Source organism: Cebus imitator, unplaced genomic scaffold (assembly GCF_001604975.1).
Source record: "Cebus imitator isolate Cc_AM_T3 unplaced genomic scaffold, Cebus_imitator-1.0 Scaffold59, whole genome shotgun sequence".
In the NCBI taxonomy this organism is placed as follows: Eukaryota; Metazoa; Chordata; class Mammalia; order Primates; family Cebidae; genus Cebus; species Cebus imitator.
Window position 1 is genome coordinate 6177224 of NW_016107374.1, and position 17905 is coordinate 6195128.

General features: G+C 45.0%; 1 protein-coding gene across 2 annotated transcripts in view; it reads right to left on the bottom strand.

The window, feature by feature from the left end:
- NOS1 (nitric oxide synthase 1) overlaps positions 1 to 17905 on the bottom strand; it is a 152602-nt gene that overhangs the window by 49236 nt on the left and 85461 nt on the right. For both annotated transcript variants that reach the window (XM_037738918.1, XM_037738917.1), the window contains exons 8-13: positions 16687 to 16828; positions 14209 to 14348; positions 8718 to 8892; positions 5668 to 5769; positions 1992 to 2186; positions 724 to 809 (exon numbers count right to left, since the gene is read on the bottom strand). In XM_037738918.1, the coding sequence (XP_037594846.1) occupies positions 724 to 809; positions 1992 to 2186; positions 5668 to 5769; positions 8718 to 8892; positions 14209 to 14348; positions 16687 to 16828 (840 nt within the window). The remainder of the gene's footprint in view (positions 1 to 723; positions 810 to 1991; positions 2187 to 5667; positions 5770 to 8717; positions 8893 to 14208; positions 14349 to 16686; positions 16829 to 17905) is intronic.

Sequence of the window (17905 nt, forward strand, 5' to 3'; positions counted from 1 at the left end):
AAAAAGAAAGAAAGAAAGACGGAAAGGAAGGAAGGAAAGAAAGAAAGAAAAGAAAAGAAAGAAGGAAGGAAGGAAGGAAGGAGAGAGAAAATAAGAAAAGAGAGAAAGAATGAAAGAGAAAGAGAGAAAAGGAAAAAAAGAGAAAGAAAGAAAGAAAAAGAAGGAATTGTGCATAGTGAGATGGAGGTTGCAGTGAGCTGAGATTGCACCACTGCACTCCAGCCTGGGCAAGAGAGAGAATCCATCTCAAAAAAAAAAAAAAAAAAAATCAAGGTATTACTATTACTATTATTATTATTAGGAGGGCTGGTTTGCCAACACGCCACTGCCTCCAGGACAAGAATTTAGGAAACTGGGGTGAGGAAAGAGATGAGGAAAAAAAAGAGAAAGAGAAACCGGCTGAGAAGAAGCGTTGAAACCACATTCACAGCTCAGACTCGGAGATAAAGAAGGCACAGGGGCTGGAGAAGACGGTTCACATCTGTGATCCCAGTAATTTGGGAGGCCAAGGCAGAGTGGATCACCTGAGTCAGGAGTTCGAGACCAGCCTGGCCAACGTGGCAAAGCCTCATCTCTACTAAAAATATAAAACATTAGCCTGGTGTGTGCCCTCTCTTACAGAGAGGTCAGAGGGCACAGGCATCTGCCCAGCCCTCTCCTCTCCTCCAAGCTCTCTGAGTTTGTGGGCACATCCACCTGACCCGCCTACTGCAGGAAACTTACTCTGCCAGCTTCTTGAAGCCGATGGCTCGCCGCTTTGTGGGGGTCCCATTGGTGCCTTTCCAGACGTGGGTGTTCCAAGGATCAGGCTGGGAAGAGAGGAGAGGGCTATGGTCACTCACTGCAGTGAGGGCATCTGGCTCCTGCTGGAGATGCTCAGGACCCCCTGGGGCTATGACTGCCTGAACTTTGGCCCCGGAAGGGAAGAATTCTGCCCAGTGGTGACCACCTAGGGGGTAGGGATGTGAGTGGGGGGGGTGTCCTTTCCCAGTGGGTGGTCTGGCCTTGGCAGTGTCCTACTAGCTCTTCCCCCTCGGCCCCCAGTCCCTCTCAAACCCTCTTCTTGTGACCCCTGACTGGTCATTCTCATTTCCTCTCTCTCTCTCTCTCTTTCTCTCTCTCTTAAGAGATGGGGGTCTCACTCTGTTGCCCAGGCTGGAGTGCAGTGGTGTGATCATAGCTCACTGCAGCCCGGTCCTCCCTAGCTCAAGGGATCCTCCTATCTTGGTCTCCCAAATAGCTGGGACTACAGGTATGTACCACCACACTCAGCTAGCTTGCTTTCTTTCTCTCTCCTTCTTTCCTTCCTTCCTCCCTCCCTCCCTCCTTCCCTCCTTCCCCCCTTCCTTCCTTTCTTTTCTTCCTTCTCTCTTTCTCTTTCTCTCTTTCTTTCTTTCTCTTCTCACTCTGTTGCCTGGGCTAGAGTGCAGTGGCTTGATCTTGGCTCACTGCAACCTCTACCTTCTGGGTTCAAGTGAGTCTCCTGCCTTGGCCTCTTGAGTAGCTGGGACTACAGGCATACACTGGGCTAATTTTTTATATTTTTAGTAGAGATGGGGTTTCGCCATGTTGGCCAGGCTGGTCTCGAACTCTCGACTCAGGTGATCCACCCGCCTTGGCCTCCCCAAGTGCTGGGATCACAGGTGTGAGCCACCATGCCCAACCTGCTAATTTAAAAAAAAATTTTTTTTAGAGATGGGGTCTCACTATGCTGCCCAGGCTGGTCTGAAACCCCTGGCCTCAAGTCACCGTCCCGTCTCAACCTCCCAAATTACTGGGATTACAGGCATGAGCCATCATGTCAGCCTCATACAGTCTCTCCTGTTCTTTCAGCTAGACCTGTGCTGTGCAATATGGTAGCCAGCAGCCACATGTGGCTATTGAGTGTCCAGACCGCTAGTCTGGGTTGAAATGACCCTAAATGTGATACACACACCAGACCACCAGACACAGAACACTTAATATGAAAAGAGGCAGGGACAGGGCAGGACCTGGTATTCGAAGGAGGGGGTGAGCCGGTAGTTGAGCATCTCCTGGTGGAACACAGGGGTGATGCTTCCAGACATGGGGGGCACGATCCACACCCAGTCGGCAGGGCAGCCTCCCCGGGAGCGATACTCATTCTCCATGTGCTTAATGAAGGACTCGGTGGCGGAGTGATGGTCAACAATGGTCACTTTGTCACTCTGCGGGAGGAGAGGGGACGGGGTCAGGAGGCATGAGAAGCTGGGGTATTGTGAGGACTCCCTTCCCCACAGAGCAGCATTTCCCAAAGGAAGGTCCCTGAGATGGTTTGGAGCAGTGTGAAGGGAAACGGTGATTCTCTTTGCGTTTCTCATCCAGTCCTTCTACTTAGACTCAGGAGAAGGTCTTCGTCTGGTGCTATGGTGTCTTTAACACCTTTCTTGTGGATCTTGCCAATCTTCCTCTCTCCCATCTCAACCCCCACATTTTTCTTTCTTTTTAAATTTCTTAATTTTTATAAGTTTTGGGGGAACAGGTGGTATTTATTTGGTTATCTGTGTGGTGACTTGTGGTTTTGGTGCACCCATCACTTGAGCAGTACACACTGAACCCAATTTGTAGACTTTTATTCCTCACTCTTTCCATGCTTTCCTCCTGAGTCCCCAAAGTCCACTGTGTCATTCTTATGCCTTTGCATCCTCATTGCTTAGCTCCTACTTATGAGTGAGAATATACGATGTTTAGTTTTTCATTCCTGAGTTACTTCACTTAGAATAATAGTCTCCAATCCCACCAGGTTGCTGTGAATGCCATGAATTCATTCCTTTTTACGGCTGAGTAGTATTGCATTATATATATATATGATGGAATTTATATATATAAATTCATATATATATGATGGAATTTATATATATAAATTCATATATATATCTCAGCTTTCTTGTCAATCATATATATACACACACATACCACAGTTTATTTACTTGTTGACTGATGAGCATTTAGGTTGGTTCTACATTTTTAGTAATTGCGAATTGTGCTGCTATAAATGTGTGTGCAAGTATCTTTTTTGTATAATGACTTCTTTTCCTTTGGGTAAATACCCAGTAGTGGGATTGCTGGATCAAAGGTAGTTCTACTTTTAGTTTTTTGCATTTTTTTTAGACAGGGTCTCATTCTGTCGCCCAGACTGGAGTGCACTGGCACAATCTCAGCTCACTGCAACCTCTGTCTTCCAGGCTCAAGCGAGTCTCCTGCCTCAGCCTCCCAAGTAGCTGGAACTACAGGCACATGGACTACTGCCTGGCTAAGTTTTATATTTTTAGTAGACAGGCTTCTCCATGTTGGCCAGGCTGGTCTTGAACTCCTGACCTCAAAGGATCCATCCTCCTCAGCCTCCCAAAATGCTGGGATTACAGGTGTGAGGCATTGCGCCTGGCCTACTTTTAGTCCTTTAAGGAGTCCCCACGTTGTTTTCTGTAGTCATTGTGCTAGTCTCCATCCTCACCAGCAGTGTAGAAGTGTTCCCTTTTCACCGCACCCACATCAACATCTATTATTTTTTGTTTATGGACATTCTTACAGGAGTACGGAGGTATCACATTGTGGTTTTGATTTGCATTTTCCTGATAATTAGTGATGATGAGCATTGTTGCATGTTTGTCGATCATCTGTATATCTTCTTTTTTTATTTGTTATTTATTATAGAGGCAGGGTCTCACTATGTTGCCCAGGTTGGTCTCAAACTTCTGGCCTCAGGTGATCCACCTGCCTTGGCCTCTCAAAGTGCTGGGATTACAGGCGTGAGCCACTGCATCCACCGCCCTACCCCACCACTTTTTGTATATAGGAGGAAGTGTCTAGCTACAATCGCTCCATTTTGTTTTGTTCTGCTGGTGTTTGCTTGTTTATGTATTTAGTATTACAATTACCTTATACTTATACCGGCAAACAGTGCTGGCTCTCCATTTAAAGTGGTGATATGAAAACTTAAAATACACATTTTTAAATAATAAAGATGAGTGGATTAAGAAATAAAACAAGTCCATCACAGCTGAGATGGGTGGGAGTGGACTGGCTGTCAGGGAAAGCCGGCCCTGGGGCCTGCTGTGGTTGATGGGTTTGAATTCACATCTTGTCCAAGCAACGTTTTCTCTCTCTGCCCACCTTGCCCCCTTGCTGCACTTTTCTGTTTTCATTATTCAACATTTTTTTTTTTTTTTGAGATGGAGTCTTGATCTTGTCACCCAGGCTGGAATGTAGTGGCCTGATCTCAGCTCACTGCAACCTCCATCTCCCAAGTTCAAGTGATTCTCCTGCCTCATCCTTCTGAGTAGCTGAGATTACAGGCACGCACCACCAGGCCTGGCTAATTTTGTATTTTTAGTAGAGATAGGGCTTCACCCTGTTGGCCAGGCTAGTCTCGAACTCCTGACCTCAGGTGATCCGCCCGCCTCAGCCTCCCAAAGTGGTGGGATTACAGGCGTGAGCCACTGCGCCCAGCTAGTTTTCATTATTCATCTCACTCACATCCCTATTGTCTCTGGCTTGACAGACTTCATACCAGTTCATCAGGACATATGCCATGCTCCTGAAACCTCATTCTCTGTGGTTAAGAGAGAAGGGAGGTGGCCACTTTCCCACTTGCTCTGTCTCAATTTTTCCCTTCCCTTTGACATTCCTCAGTGCACCTACTCCATCCACATCTGACACAGGGACCTATGGCTTCTATCCCTATCCACCCACGGCTAGATTTAACACCTTCATTCTGCTGGCTATGTGTGCCTCTCACGTGCATCTGCGGGGGTCTAGCTGCCCAGACTGGAAGACCCCAGAAGATAGTGATGGTCCCTATTATAGACAGCAACGTCTATTCTCCAGGTCTCCTCGTTGGCCCAGAGGAATCCTATTTGATGCCCATTGTCCTGGCATAGTTACAGCTAGCGTCCCCCTCTGGCTCTCAAAAGTGTTGTGGTGGCCGGGCGTGGTTCACGTCTGTAATCTTAGCAATTTGGGAGTCTGAGACCGGTGGATCACCCAAAGTCAGGAATTCAAGACCAGCCTGGCCAACGTGTTGAAACCCTGTCTCTACTAAAAATACAAAAATTAGCTGGGCATGGTGGCGGGCATCTGTAATCCCAGCTACTCAGGAAGCTGAGGCAGGAGAATTGCTTGAACCCGGGAGGCAGACGTTGCAGTGAGCCGAGATCATGCCACTGCTCTCCAGTCTGGGTGACAAGAGTGAAAGTCTGTCTCAAAAAAAAAAGTGTTGTGACTTAGCTGATACATTTTCCAGCCATCCTGCTATAATGCCATTTAGTACAGCCTCATGCATTTAGGAGTCTATATGTTTCTGATGATGTTGAAGAGTATTTGTCTCTGTTATGTGATAATCTGAGGCCCTAAGAGATGACAAGACAGAGAGAATGCCTCTGGTTTGAATTCTAAGGAACTCAAAGCAACAAGACAGAACACTCCTCCTCCCCCTGCCAACATCTGTTCATCTCTTCATCAAATGGTCTCTCCCCAAGGTCCACTCTGGAGAGGAGGGCACGCAAGATGGAATATAGACAGTGCTCACGGACACAATCCCCTCAAGGGTGGTGTCTGGCAGTGAGGTCTCTTGACCCTCTGCACCAAGGCTCTGAAAGGTTTGAGCTCCCATTTGAGGCTTGCCCCTGGTGGTTCAGGCCCTGGTGTTACCTGGAAGCTGTAGAGAACTGCGATATTGATCTCCACCAGTGCCTGGTCCTTCCACAGGGAGGATGTCTTCCTCATGTCTAAGTTCATCTTTTTGGCCACTTCCTGAAAGAGGAAGGAAACACAGATTTACAGGCTAGGGTATCTCTGGATTTCAGGTAGAAGAGGGACAGGGCTAGTCGCATGAAAGAATTTCTTTTCTTTTTTTTAAATGGAGTCTCACTCTATTGTCCAGGCTGTAGTGCAGGGGTGCAGTCTCAGCTCACTGCAACCTCCCCTTCCTGGGTTCAAGCAATTCTCCTGCCTCAGCCTCCTGAGTAGCTGGGACTACAGGTAGCTGCCACCATGGCTGGCTATTTTTTTGTATTTTTAGTAGAAACAGGGTTTCAGCATGTTGGCTAGGATGGTCTTGAACTCCTGACCTCAGGTGATCCGCCTGCCTCAGCCTCCCAAAGTGCTGGGATTATAGGTGTGAGTCACCACGCCCGGCTTCTGGAGTATTTTAACAGAGTGCATCACCTGCTTTCTAGTGGGAAAAGCTCTTCATCCACCCTACTCTACCTGCAGAGAGGTCACAATTTAGCATTTAGGCCGTTTGTGTTTTGAGCTCATGAGGCCCCTGCCGGACTCCATCTGACAGATAAGAAAACTGAGGCTTAGACAGGTGCCTGGACTTGTCCAACATCCACAGAAGCAGCTAGTCTCAGAGTTGGAGCCCAGGGAGATGGCTAATGTACAAGACCTCAGAGCTGCTCTCCAAGCAGCTGAAGTCTTTGGCAAAATTACTTGCAAAAAAAAAAAGGAACTCATGACATGCATGTTAGAGCTAAGGCAGAAGCAGGAGCTGGTGTCAGGAGCAGGGAAGATCCAATAGCAAGTGCATTAATTAAAGCCTGCTTTGCACTTCTGCTGTCAATACTAGTCACTGGAGGGAACCCAGGTCTCATTATGGGGCTAGAATGAAGCAATTTCTTGGGTTTGGGTAAACTGCTCCCAGACCCAGCTGCCAATGTTTATACATAATGGCAGGTGGGATTGGAGGGTCGGGTGGGAGACAGGCTCATTTCAGTTACCCGGAGACTATTTTTTGCAACTGAAATGTAAGCAGAGATCGGAGAGCAGACTTCCTAACCCACTCTTTGAGGCTGAGGCATTAGGTTCTGCTTGGGCTCGCTATCAGCGACACATTGGCGGGAAGAAATTTGGTGCCGCTTTCCATGAATACATACACAACTGGAGTCAGTGCATGATAGAGGAACGTGTGTATAGCCAGTCATGCTGCTACTGTTAATTCTACAACATTATTTTGGTTAAAAGAATAGAAATTAATTGCAGGAAAAAAAACTCCTTAAAAAATAATCCCCAAATGCAACTTGAGCTACCTCTACGAAAACTGCCTGCCATGTTTTTTTCCTTCCTGACAGAAGTTTGCACATATTAGTCATTGTTTAGGCTGGGCGTGGTGGCTCACCCCTGAAATCCCAGCACTTTGGGAGGCCAAGGTGGGTGGATCAGCTGAGGTCAGGAGTTCGAGATCAGTCTGGCCAACATGGTGAAACCCTGTCTCTACTAAAAACAATAATAAAAAAAAAAATAGACAGGTGTGGTGCGTGCACCTGTAGTCCCAGCTACTTGGGAGGCTGAGGCAGGGGAATTGCTTAAATCCAGGAGGTGGAGGTTGCAGTGAGCTGAGATCGCACTATTGCATTCAAACCTGGGTGACAGAGTGAGACTCCCTCCCCCCAACCAAAAAAAGAAAAAAAGAAAGAAAGAATAAAGAAGTTTGCATGCATCAGTGGTTGTTCAGAAGAATCTCCTGAGGAACTTTGCAAAAGGCAGACGCCCAGAGCCCACCCCAGACCTACGACATCAGAACCCCAATGAGTGGGACCCGGGCATCACGAAGCCCCCAGGTACATGCCATTGTGTGGTGAAGCTGAGGATCCCTGGCATCTATTTTCCACAGTGACACCAGTGGCTTTTTAACAACACAAACCTAATGCTCGGTACTGGGTTCTAATCTTGGTTCCAGGCCTTACCTCCTGTGTGACACAGGCCCGGCGCTTAACTTCTCTGTTTCTCAGTGCCCTCTTTCGAAACAAATCCAACAGCAGCAGAGTGTTGTTAGAGACATTTGCTGACAAAAACACAGCAATCATGATGCTTTCACCAAAGCTGGGCTTCAGGAAGCACCGCTCCAGCACTTTTTAGTAGATACGGATGACTCAGCCCGGGAGAGAATCAGACCCTCCGCCGAGAAATGCTTAGAGTGGGGAACCACTGCCAACCCTCCTCCCTTGTTTTTTAGAAAAGACACTAAATATGTCCCGAGGTTGTCGGTCATCCTCAAGCTCTTCCAACAAGATTTAAGACCAAGAGGCAGTGGAGTGGAGTGGTAATGAACTTGGACCATAAAGTCAAACCAGACACGTCCCAGCCCTGCTGCCTGCTGGCTGTGTGACCTTGAGCTTGTCATCTGTTGAAGGGGGATTCTCATACCTCAAGGTTCAGGTGAGGATTAAATGAGAACGGAACACAGAAACAGTGCTTTGAATGCTGTTAGCACGTACTGTGTGCTATGTGCTATGTGTGTTTGCCGTTTTCTTTCCTTCTCCTTTCCTTTCCTTTTTTCTCTCTCTTCCCTTCCCTCCCCCTCTCTTTCTTTCCTTCTCTCTCTCTCTTCCTCTCTCCCTCCCTCCCTTCTCTCTCTCTCTCTCTCTCTCTCTCTCTCTCTCTCTCTCTGAGTCTTGCTCTGCCACCCAGGCTGGAGTGCAGTGGTGTGATCTCAGCTCACCGCAACCTCCCCCTCCCAGGTCGAGGCGATTCTCCTGCCTCAGTCTGAGTAGCCCGCCATCACGCCCAGCTAAGCTGCTGTTTTCATTGTTGTTAAAGACACAGATGTCCCCAGTGTTTCCAGGGGCTTCTCTGGGATTACAGTTCTATTCTAACCCCTTCAGGTTTCCAAGCTACCAAGCCCAGCCATGGGGAAGGGGACTGCTGAGACAGTGGTCTCTGCGGTGTGCTTTTCCCTTGTGTCCAGAGAGGGTCCTTACCTCCAGGATATTGTAGCGGGAGTTGTCACAGTAGTCACGGACACCAATCTCCGTGCCCATGTACCAGCCACTGAAGGGACAGGCGCTGAACTCCAGGCCGCCAATCTCCAGAAGCATGTTGGACACGGCGGGGAGGCCATACCACTTCAGCCCCAAGTCCTTGAACCACTCAAACCTGCAGGGAGCAACAGGGCCCAGCTCAGCTGGAGCAGGTGTCTCATGGGTGGGACAGTTTGAATCTAGAGATGCTGAAATGCCAGGGACTGATTCGGACTGACAAGGTCAGAATATGACTCCTGGGCCCTGCTTCAGATTGGTGGAATCACAGGTTCTGCAGCTGGGGCCTGAGAATGTACATTTTTAACATATTTCTCAGGTGTTTTGGATGGATATCCAGGCCTGGAAACCACTGCATTGGGCTGCCGTTTCTCTTCCAAACGCACCCTGAAAGTGAGTCCAAGAGAAAGTGTGGGGACTTCTCTCCTCGTTCCCCAACTGAGCACCTTCCTACCTCAGGGCCTTTGCACAAGCAGCACCTTCCTCCTGAAATCTCCCTTCCGTGCTTCCAGCTCTTACTCATACTTTAATTTTCAGCTAAAATTGAGGCTTATTCTGAAAAGCCTTCCCTGAGGCCCAGCTGGGTCAGATGATTTCATCCTAGGCATTATACATTTCTTTTGCTGCACTTTATTAAAATTAAGTGGTATTTGAGTAACTATGCATGTAAGCGCTTCTCTTCCTTGAGATCATAAGCACCATGAAGGCAGGGGTTGAGTCAGCCCCCAAAGCTAGCACAATGTCTGGCCTGCATGGGGAGCAGTGAATTGTGTTGGATGGGCCAATACATGAATGAATAAATGTAGGCCACAAAGAACTGGGTGAGTTCCCAGATATCAGGCAGTGTTAGGAGCCTCGGAACACCTGCTTCCTCTCCAAGGCCGGGACTAGGGTGAGGCAGGTGTGGCACTATCCTTGGTGTAAAATTTAATTGGGGGAAGCTATTAGGTTGGTGCAAAAGTAGTTGTGGTTTTTGCAATTACTTTTGCATCCACCTAATCGTTTCCCCCTCTTAAGTTTATTTTTGCCATTAAAAGTAATGGCAAAAGCCACAATTACTTTTGCATTAACCTAATAAAAACCCAAGAATTAAGATCCATGCTATTATTTATTTATGCAATATTTGAAAGTAATGCAACATTAAAAAAATCCAAATTTGTGTACATATATGAACAATAATGTAGAATTCCACCCTACACTTGTATGAGAACTTGTTCATCTCACTCTAATCTCTGTCCTGAGCAGGATTCTATCTTTATTGAAAATGTTGATATACTGTTCATCATGTGTTGTTTTTTTAGAAATATTAACTTTGAGACCAGAAACTATAAAACTCCTAGAAGAAAACATCAGGGAAATGCTTCAGGATATTGGTCTGGGAAAAGATTTTATGACTAAGACCTCAAAAACACAGGCAACACAAGCAAAAATAAACACACAGGATTATGTTAAATGAAAAAATTTCTGCACAGCAAAGAAATGAGCAACAGAGTGAAAAGACAACCTAAAGAATGGGAGAAAATACTTGAAAACTATTCATCCACCAAGGGATTAATATCTAGAATATACAAGGAACTCAAACATTTCAGAAGCAAAAAACCCAAACAATTGGATTTAAAAATGGGCACTTGGTCTGAACAGACATTTCTCCAAAGAAGGCAGATAACCAACAAATACAGGAAAAAATGCTCCACATCACTCATCATCAAGGATATGCAAATGAAACCCACAATGAGATAACGTCACGTCCCAGCTAGGATGCCAATTATAAAAAGACAAAAAATAACAAATGCTGGTGAGGTTGCAGAGAAAAGGGAACTCTTATTCCCACTGTTGGAGGGAATACAGGCTAGTACAGGAGTATGCAGAACTGTACAGTAGTTCGTCAAAAAACTGCAAATAGAACTATCACGAGATCCAGCGATCCCACCAGTGGGCACTTATCCAAAGGAAAGGAAATCAAGCCGGGCGCAGTGGCTCACGCCTGTAATCCCAGCACTTTGGGAGGCCGACGCAGGCAGGTCATTTGCAGTCAGGGATTTGAGACCAGCCTGACCAACATGGTGAAACCCTGTCTCGACTAAAAATACAAAAAAACCAGCTGGGCACGGTGGTGTGCGTCTGTAGTCCCAGCTACTTGGGAGGCTGACACAGGAGAATGGCTTGAACCCAGGAGGCAGAGGTTGCAGTGAGTCAAGATGGTGCTACTGCACTCCAGCCTGGGCAACACAGTGAGACTGTCTCAAAAAAAAAAAAAAAAAAAAAGGAAAGGAAGTCGGTATGTAAAAGTGATATCTACACCCCCATGTTTATTGCAGCACTATTCACAGTAGCCAAGATATGGAACCAACCTAGGTGTCTAACAACAGATGAATGGATAAAGAAAATGTGTGATTTATATTTATACACACACACACATCTATATATATAAATACTATACATATTGACTATAGTCTATAATGTAATTGTATGTTTTAAAATAACTTAAAGAGTGTAATATGATTGTCTGTAACTCAAAGGATAAATGTTTGAGAGGATGGATACCCATTCTCCACGATGTGCTTATTTCACATTGCATGCTTATATCAAAACATCTCATGTACCCCATAAATATATACACCTACTATGTACCCACAAAAATTAAAAGCAATAATTTAAAAAAAAAACAACTCTACCAGGTCTGGTATGGATCAAGTTCAAAAGAAATTTGCAGTCATGATCTCCAAATTAATTATATCTATATCTACACTGGAATACCACTCAGCTATAAAAAAGAATGAAACCATCGTACTCACAGCAACTTGGATAGAACTGGAGGACACTGTGTTAAGTGTAATGAACCAGAAACATTGAATATTCAGAGTTTAATATTTCAGTTAAACACTGAATAGTCTCACTCATAGGTGGAAGCTAAAAAAATGTTGATCTCATAGAAGTAAAAAGCAGAACAGAGGATGCTGGAGGCTGGGTAGGGTGGGGAGAAGGGGGAATGGGAAGCAATTTGTTAAAGGATACAAAATTACAGCTAGACAGGAATTAGTTCTAGTGTTCTACACCACTGTAGGACAACTATAGTTAACAATAATATACATTTTCAAACAGCTAGAAGAAAGGACATTGAATGTTTCCAATAGAAAAGATAAGTGTTTAAGACAATGAGTGTGTTAATTACACTGACCTGATCACTATACATTACATGTATTAAGACATCATTATATATCTCAAGAATATATGCAATTATTATACATCAATTAGACAAATAAAACATTAATTTTGATTTTAAAAATATTGCATTCTTATATTTATCTTGATTATTATTGAGTGTGTTAGCAACCCCCCTTGATTTTATTCAATCCTAGGTTTGAGTCTGCTGACTCACAGTAGATGTCCTTCACCCTCAAAGGGCAAATGCTGTTTGTGTTGCTGGCCTGAGATCTCGCAGCAACTTCATGACTCCAAATCCCTTTTTGAACTTGATCCTCAGCAGGTCCTGTAGGGTTTTTTAGTCATTATTTTTAATTTTTATGAATACATAGTAGGCATGTTTATGGGGTAGATGAGATGTTTTGATACAGGCATGCAATGTGAAATAAGTACATCTTGGAAAATAAGCACATCGTGGAAAATGGGGTCTCCATCCCCTCAAGCAGTTATCCTTTGAGTTACAAATAATCCAATTACACTCTTTTTTTTTAATGCACAATTACGTTATTATTAACTATAGTCACCTTGTTGTGCTTTCAAATAACAGGTTGTATTTATTCTTTCTATTTTTTTTTTTTTTTTTTTTTTTTTTTTTTTTTTTTTTTTTTTTTTTTTTTTTTTTGAGATGGATTTTTTTCTTGTTGCTCAGGCTGGAGTGCCAATGGCGAGATCTCAGCTCACTGCAACATCCGCTTCCCAGGTTCAAGCAATTCTCCTGCCTCAACCTCCCAAGTAGCTGGGATTATAGGCACATGCCACCATGCCCAAGGAATTTTTGTATTTTCAGTAGAGATGGAATTTTTGACATGTTGACCTCACTCCTGACCTCAGGTGATCCTCCTGTCTTGGCCTCCCAAAGTGCTGTAATTACAGGTGTGAACCACCATGCCCATTCTCTAATTTTTGTGCATCTTAACAGTCCCCATCTTCCCCTCGCCCCCTCTACTCCCCCTTCCCAGCCGCTGGTAACCATCCTTCTACCTTTTACATCCATGAGTTCTATTGTTTTGATTTTTAGATCCCACAAATAAGTAAGAGCATGTGATGTTTGTCTTCCTCTGCCTGCCTTATTTCACTTAACGTAATGATCTCCAGTTCCATTCATGTTGTTGCAAATGACTGGATCTCATCCTTTTTTATGGCTGAATAGTACTTCATTGTGTATCTGTACCACATTTTCTTTATCTAGACATCTTTTTATGGACACTTAAGTTGCTTCCTTAGTGTTGCAGCTATTGTGAACAGTGTTACAACAAACACAGGAGTGCAGATATCTCTTAGATATACTGGTTTCCTTTCTCTTCGGTATATACCCAGCAGTGGGATTGCTGGATCATAGGGTAGCTTCCTTTTTAGTTTTTTTGAGGAACTCCAAACTGTTCTCTATAGTGGGTATACTAAGTTATATTCCCACCAACAGTGTGCACGGTTCCTTTTTCTCCATATCTTCTTCAGAATTTGTTATTGCCTGTCTTTTGGATAAGCCATTGTAACCGAGGTGAGATGCTATTTCATTGTAGTTTTGATTTGCATTCCAATTGAGAAAACTGTTTAAAACTCTATAGGACTCAATCATCAGATCCTATAAAGTTTTAAACAGTTCTCTCAATTGAAAATGTGGGCCAGGTGAAGTGGCTCATGCCTGTAAAGCCAGCACTTTGGGAAGCTGAAGTGGGAGGATTAGTTGAGCCCAGGAGTTCAAGACCAGCCTGGATAATATGGCAAAACCCCATCGCTACAAAAATTACAAAAATTAGCCAACCATGGTGGTGTGTGGCTGTAAACACAGTGACTTTAAGAGGCTGAGGTGGGAGGATTACTTGAACCCAGCAAGTCGAGGCTGCAATGAGTCATGTTTGTGCCATTGCATTCCAGTCTGGGTAAAAGCAGCAGACCCTGTCTCAAAAAAAAAAAAAAAAAGAAAAAAAAAAAAGAAAAAGTGTGCTCACAACAGACAGTATGGTGCTTCTGCTCTTTCAACACTTACGGCTGGAAAAAGGGCATGTTCTTGTTGATGGCTCAGGAGTGAGATGATTCAGAAAAGGTAGTGGTCCCCAGGCTGGTCAAAGAGGACTTTTTTCGTCTTGAGGGAGCCCATTCTGCCCAAGCCCCCCTTTCCCCTTTCAGCTTCTGTCTGGGCTAGACAGAAACCCAGAGGGATGGGGCTGGGCACAGAGGGGCACTGGGCAAACCCACTCACCCTCTCTCACCCCTTGCCCATCCCTCTTACTTGGGGTGCCTGATGGGAACTTCCAACACCAGCTCTGGAGGAATCTGGAAGAGCTCGGGGTCATTGCCGTTGGCCTGAAGCAGGAGCGGAAGGACATCGAAGCGGCCTCTCGGGGGTTTCCAGCCCTGCTGTATGCAAATCTGCAAGCAGACCCAGCCAGGTAATGCCACTGTACCCCAGACCCTACAAACACGACCCTTATGTGGGAAGCGGGAGTGGGGTGGATAGAGGTCCAAATGCAAGCCCCCAGGAGACATTTTCTCTGGAGGCTCTTGGCCACGTCACCTTGTTTATAAAGTTCTCCCTGATATCACCATGCATTAGCTTGGTGCAAAAGTAATTACGGTTTTTGCCATTACTTTCAATAGCAAAAACCACAATTACTTTTGCACTAACCTAGTAACTAGCATGACTTTTCATGGGCCCACAGGACAGAGGGCAAACCCTTCATCTAGCACTGAGCTTTGTTTTCTGGGTTTTCCCTGGAAATTCCCAGAGGGCAAGGAATTCCCAGAGGGTAAGAAAATTCCCAGAGGGCAACTGGAATTCCCAGAGGGCAAGGGCTGAATTTGACTAACAAGTGCATCTGCAGGCTGCCAGCTCCGTGTTTGCATTAACAATAGGTATTGTAAGAGACAAAGAATACCTGCTGAATCTGATGAAGGCAGATGTATTAGAGTTATCGTATATAATGCATTTGTTAGAGCGACGTCCAATAAAAATATAATCAAAATTTTCTAGAAGCCACATTAGAAAAAAACAACAGGTGAAAATCATTTTGATTTTATCTCTTTTTTTGCTAGACTTCTTCAAATCATGGGAGAAAATGGTTTTAATAATATATCATCTTAAATAAAGTTCAACAATGTCCTTGATATTAATATTTATTAATAGTATCTTAAAATATTACTATCAATACATTCAAATTATATATTTGACATTAAAATTAAATATATAACACACTTATTAATCCAATAATATGTCAAATAATACATTAATATCAACTTTAATTTATTAATAATGAGTATATTGAAACCATATATTTAATATTAAAATTAAAAATATGCTTATTAATCCAGTGAATCAATTAATTTGTTAATAAATATATTACCCTAATGTATCCACATTATTACTGTTTCAACACTAAAAATGATCAATGAGTTCTTTTCCTCTCTTTTTTGGACCCAGTCTTCGAGATCCAGTGTACATTTTCTTTTAAGGCACATCTCAACTGGGACCAGTCACATTTCAAGTGATCAACAGCCACATGTGTCCATATTAGACAGGGTAGGTTAGAGGGTTTCAAAAGGTAAAATTACATGGTTAGGTTTGGAACGATTCTTTGTGCTTTGTAAAAAGAGGAAGCACTAAATCATGGCACAGGAGAACACGTCCCGCTCAGCAAGGTTTCTAGAGATAGAGCCAAAGGAAGAGGTTGGGGCGTTTATGTTCTTGTGACCACGAGGACAAGGTCAGCCAAGTACACAGTTAGAGCTCAGCCAAGTGGAGCAGGGAGTCTGAGTCTGGCTGCCTCTAAAACGGCACAGGTGCAGCTCCTGGTTGCCCTGGTTACAGCCCCCTCCTCATAAGAATAACATTTTCATAAGAAAAGCCACATGCAAATGAAGCCAGCAGCCAGGAGGGAGTGGAGCAGCCCTTAGCCTTGCCAACTGCGTCGAGGAGGTACCACCCGGGATGACTTGAGCAAAGGACAACCGTGAAATGCAGCGGGGCACAAGTTAGGTGATTTTAAAAAAGGTGGCAGCAGGCCTGTGTGCCTGAGATCATTCTAAACACGAGATGTGCCTGTGCTGTCATGGGGGTGTGGTCCATATAAGCTACCATGCTTTACCTGTGCTACCTGCCCGCACTACCACCTGGAAGGAACTCAGGGCAGGGAGATGGTGGTAGTCACTTTCCTGGTGGCTTTTATGAATTGACTTGGGCTACCAGTAACTGTGGTGATGCTGGTGACTGGCAAAGTCAAGCATACTCAAAGGGTTGGGTGGCTCACGTTGTTGTATCAACAAATGAATGAATGAATGATATGAAACTGACATATCTCCTAACTCAGAAAAAGTGGATACCAGATATGTCTTCCATTTCTTGGCTCTTACCTTCCTGGTGAGAGGCAAGAGATTTAGACTGTAGTTCTAGCTTTTCTTCTCTACTCAGTTAGCAGTCTTGAATGACTCACTTGACCTTGGTGAGACTCAGTCTACCCATCTGTGACATGGGACAACAGTTCCCATCAGGAGGGCTGAATGAGTTAATGGCATGAAAGTGACCAAATGACCAGCTGTAAAAGAACTGGAATGGGGAACAGCCTGATGGAGAAGTAGGTTTGGAGGAGAGTAAACTACCCCATTGGCAACTCTCCCCGTGGTGATAGTATTAAACCCAAAAAAGTCTGTGGGTAAAAGTCTGGGGACATAAGAGTCCAAGATGGGGCAGGGTAGGGGGCAGAAATGCTCGCACCTCTGTGAACTGCACGTTGGCTGGGTCCCCCAGGGTGGAGCCATCGGGCTGCTTGTAGCCAGCGTAGCGGATGAGCTGGGAGTTCCAGACTCGGAAGTCATGCTTGCCATCTGTCCTCTGGGGGAATATGGTGATGGCCGACCTGTGGTGGAGAGAGGGGAACACCTGGCATCAGGGTGGGATTTGTGCTGTGGGAACATACTAAACATGGTGCCACCCAGGCCAACAGCTGCTTGAAGCCCAGGGTGGATCACCTTCATGCCAAGGTCTCCAGGACCAATGAAGCAATGGTTGGAAGGGAGAGGCCATGCTCTGTTCCTCCACTGGAACTGTGGTCTGTGGAGAGTGACAAGCCCCATGCCACCTTGTTGAAGGAAGGACTCCCTCTCTAGCTGGAGACTTTTAAATAATATTGACCTGAGCCAGTCTTCCAAAGAGTTATTTTGCAGCCAGTAATTTCCAGGGAAACATCAGACCTTGCTTCCCTGTAGGAATGTACTATGGCTGGGTGAAGTGGCTCACACCTGTAATCCCAGCACTTTGGGAGGCCGAGGTAGGTGGATCACAAGGTCAAGAGATCGAGACCATCCTGGCCAACATGGTGAAACCCCATCTCTACTAAAAATACAAAAATTAGCTGGGCATGGCGGTACATGCCCGTAGTCCCAGCTACTCAGGAGGCTGAGGCAGGGGAATCGCCTGAACCTGGGAGGTGGAGGTTGCAATGAGCCAAATTGTGACACTGCACTCCAGCCTGGCGACAGAGTGAGGCTCCATCTCAAAAAAAAAAGAAAGAATGTGCTACAGAGTCCCAATTCCAGTCTTCTCCCAGCCATCATTAATTCTCATCCACTTTGCCCACCCTCCTTACCAAATGAGAGTTTATAGACTTAAGATTAAAAAGCAATCAGCTTGCATTTGTATTTACGTTTATTTAAAAGAAAACTGCAAGTCATCAGCCATTGGCCTCGCCTGCGTAAATGGAAAGAGTGAAGGCTATATTCTTTTATTAATTGTGGAAAGATGTTATCTGCTGAAGGTCGTATCTGGAGCCCTGATCTCTCTGTTAAGAGGGAGATCAGCAAGTGTTAGGTGTTAGCAATGTCTTAGCACCCAGCTGAGCCTTTCTGCTCGGCATCATCATCAGGATTGGAAAAAAAATAAAAGGAAAGGGCTGGGCGTGGTTGCTCACTTCTGTAATCCCAGCACTCTGGGAGGC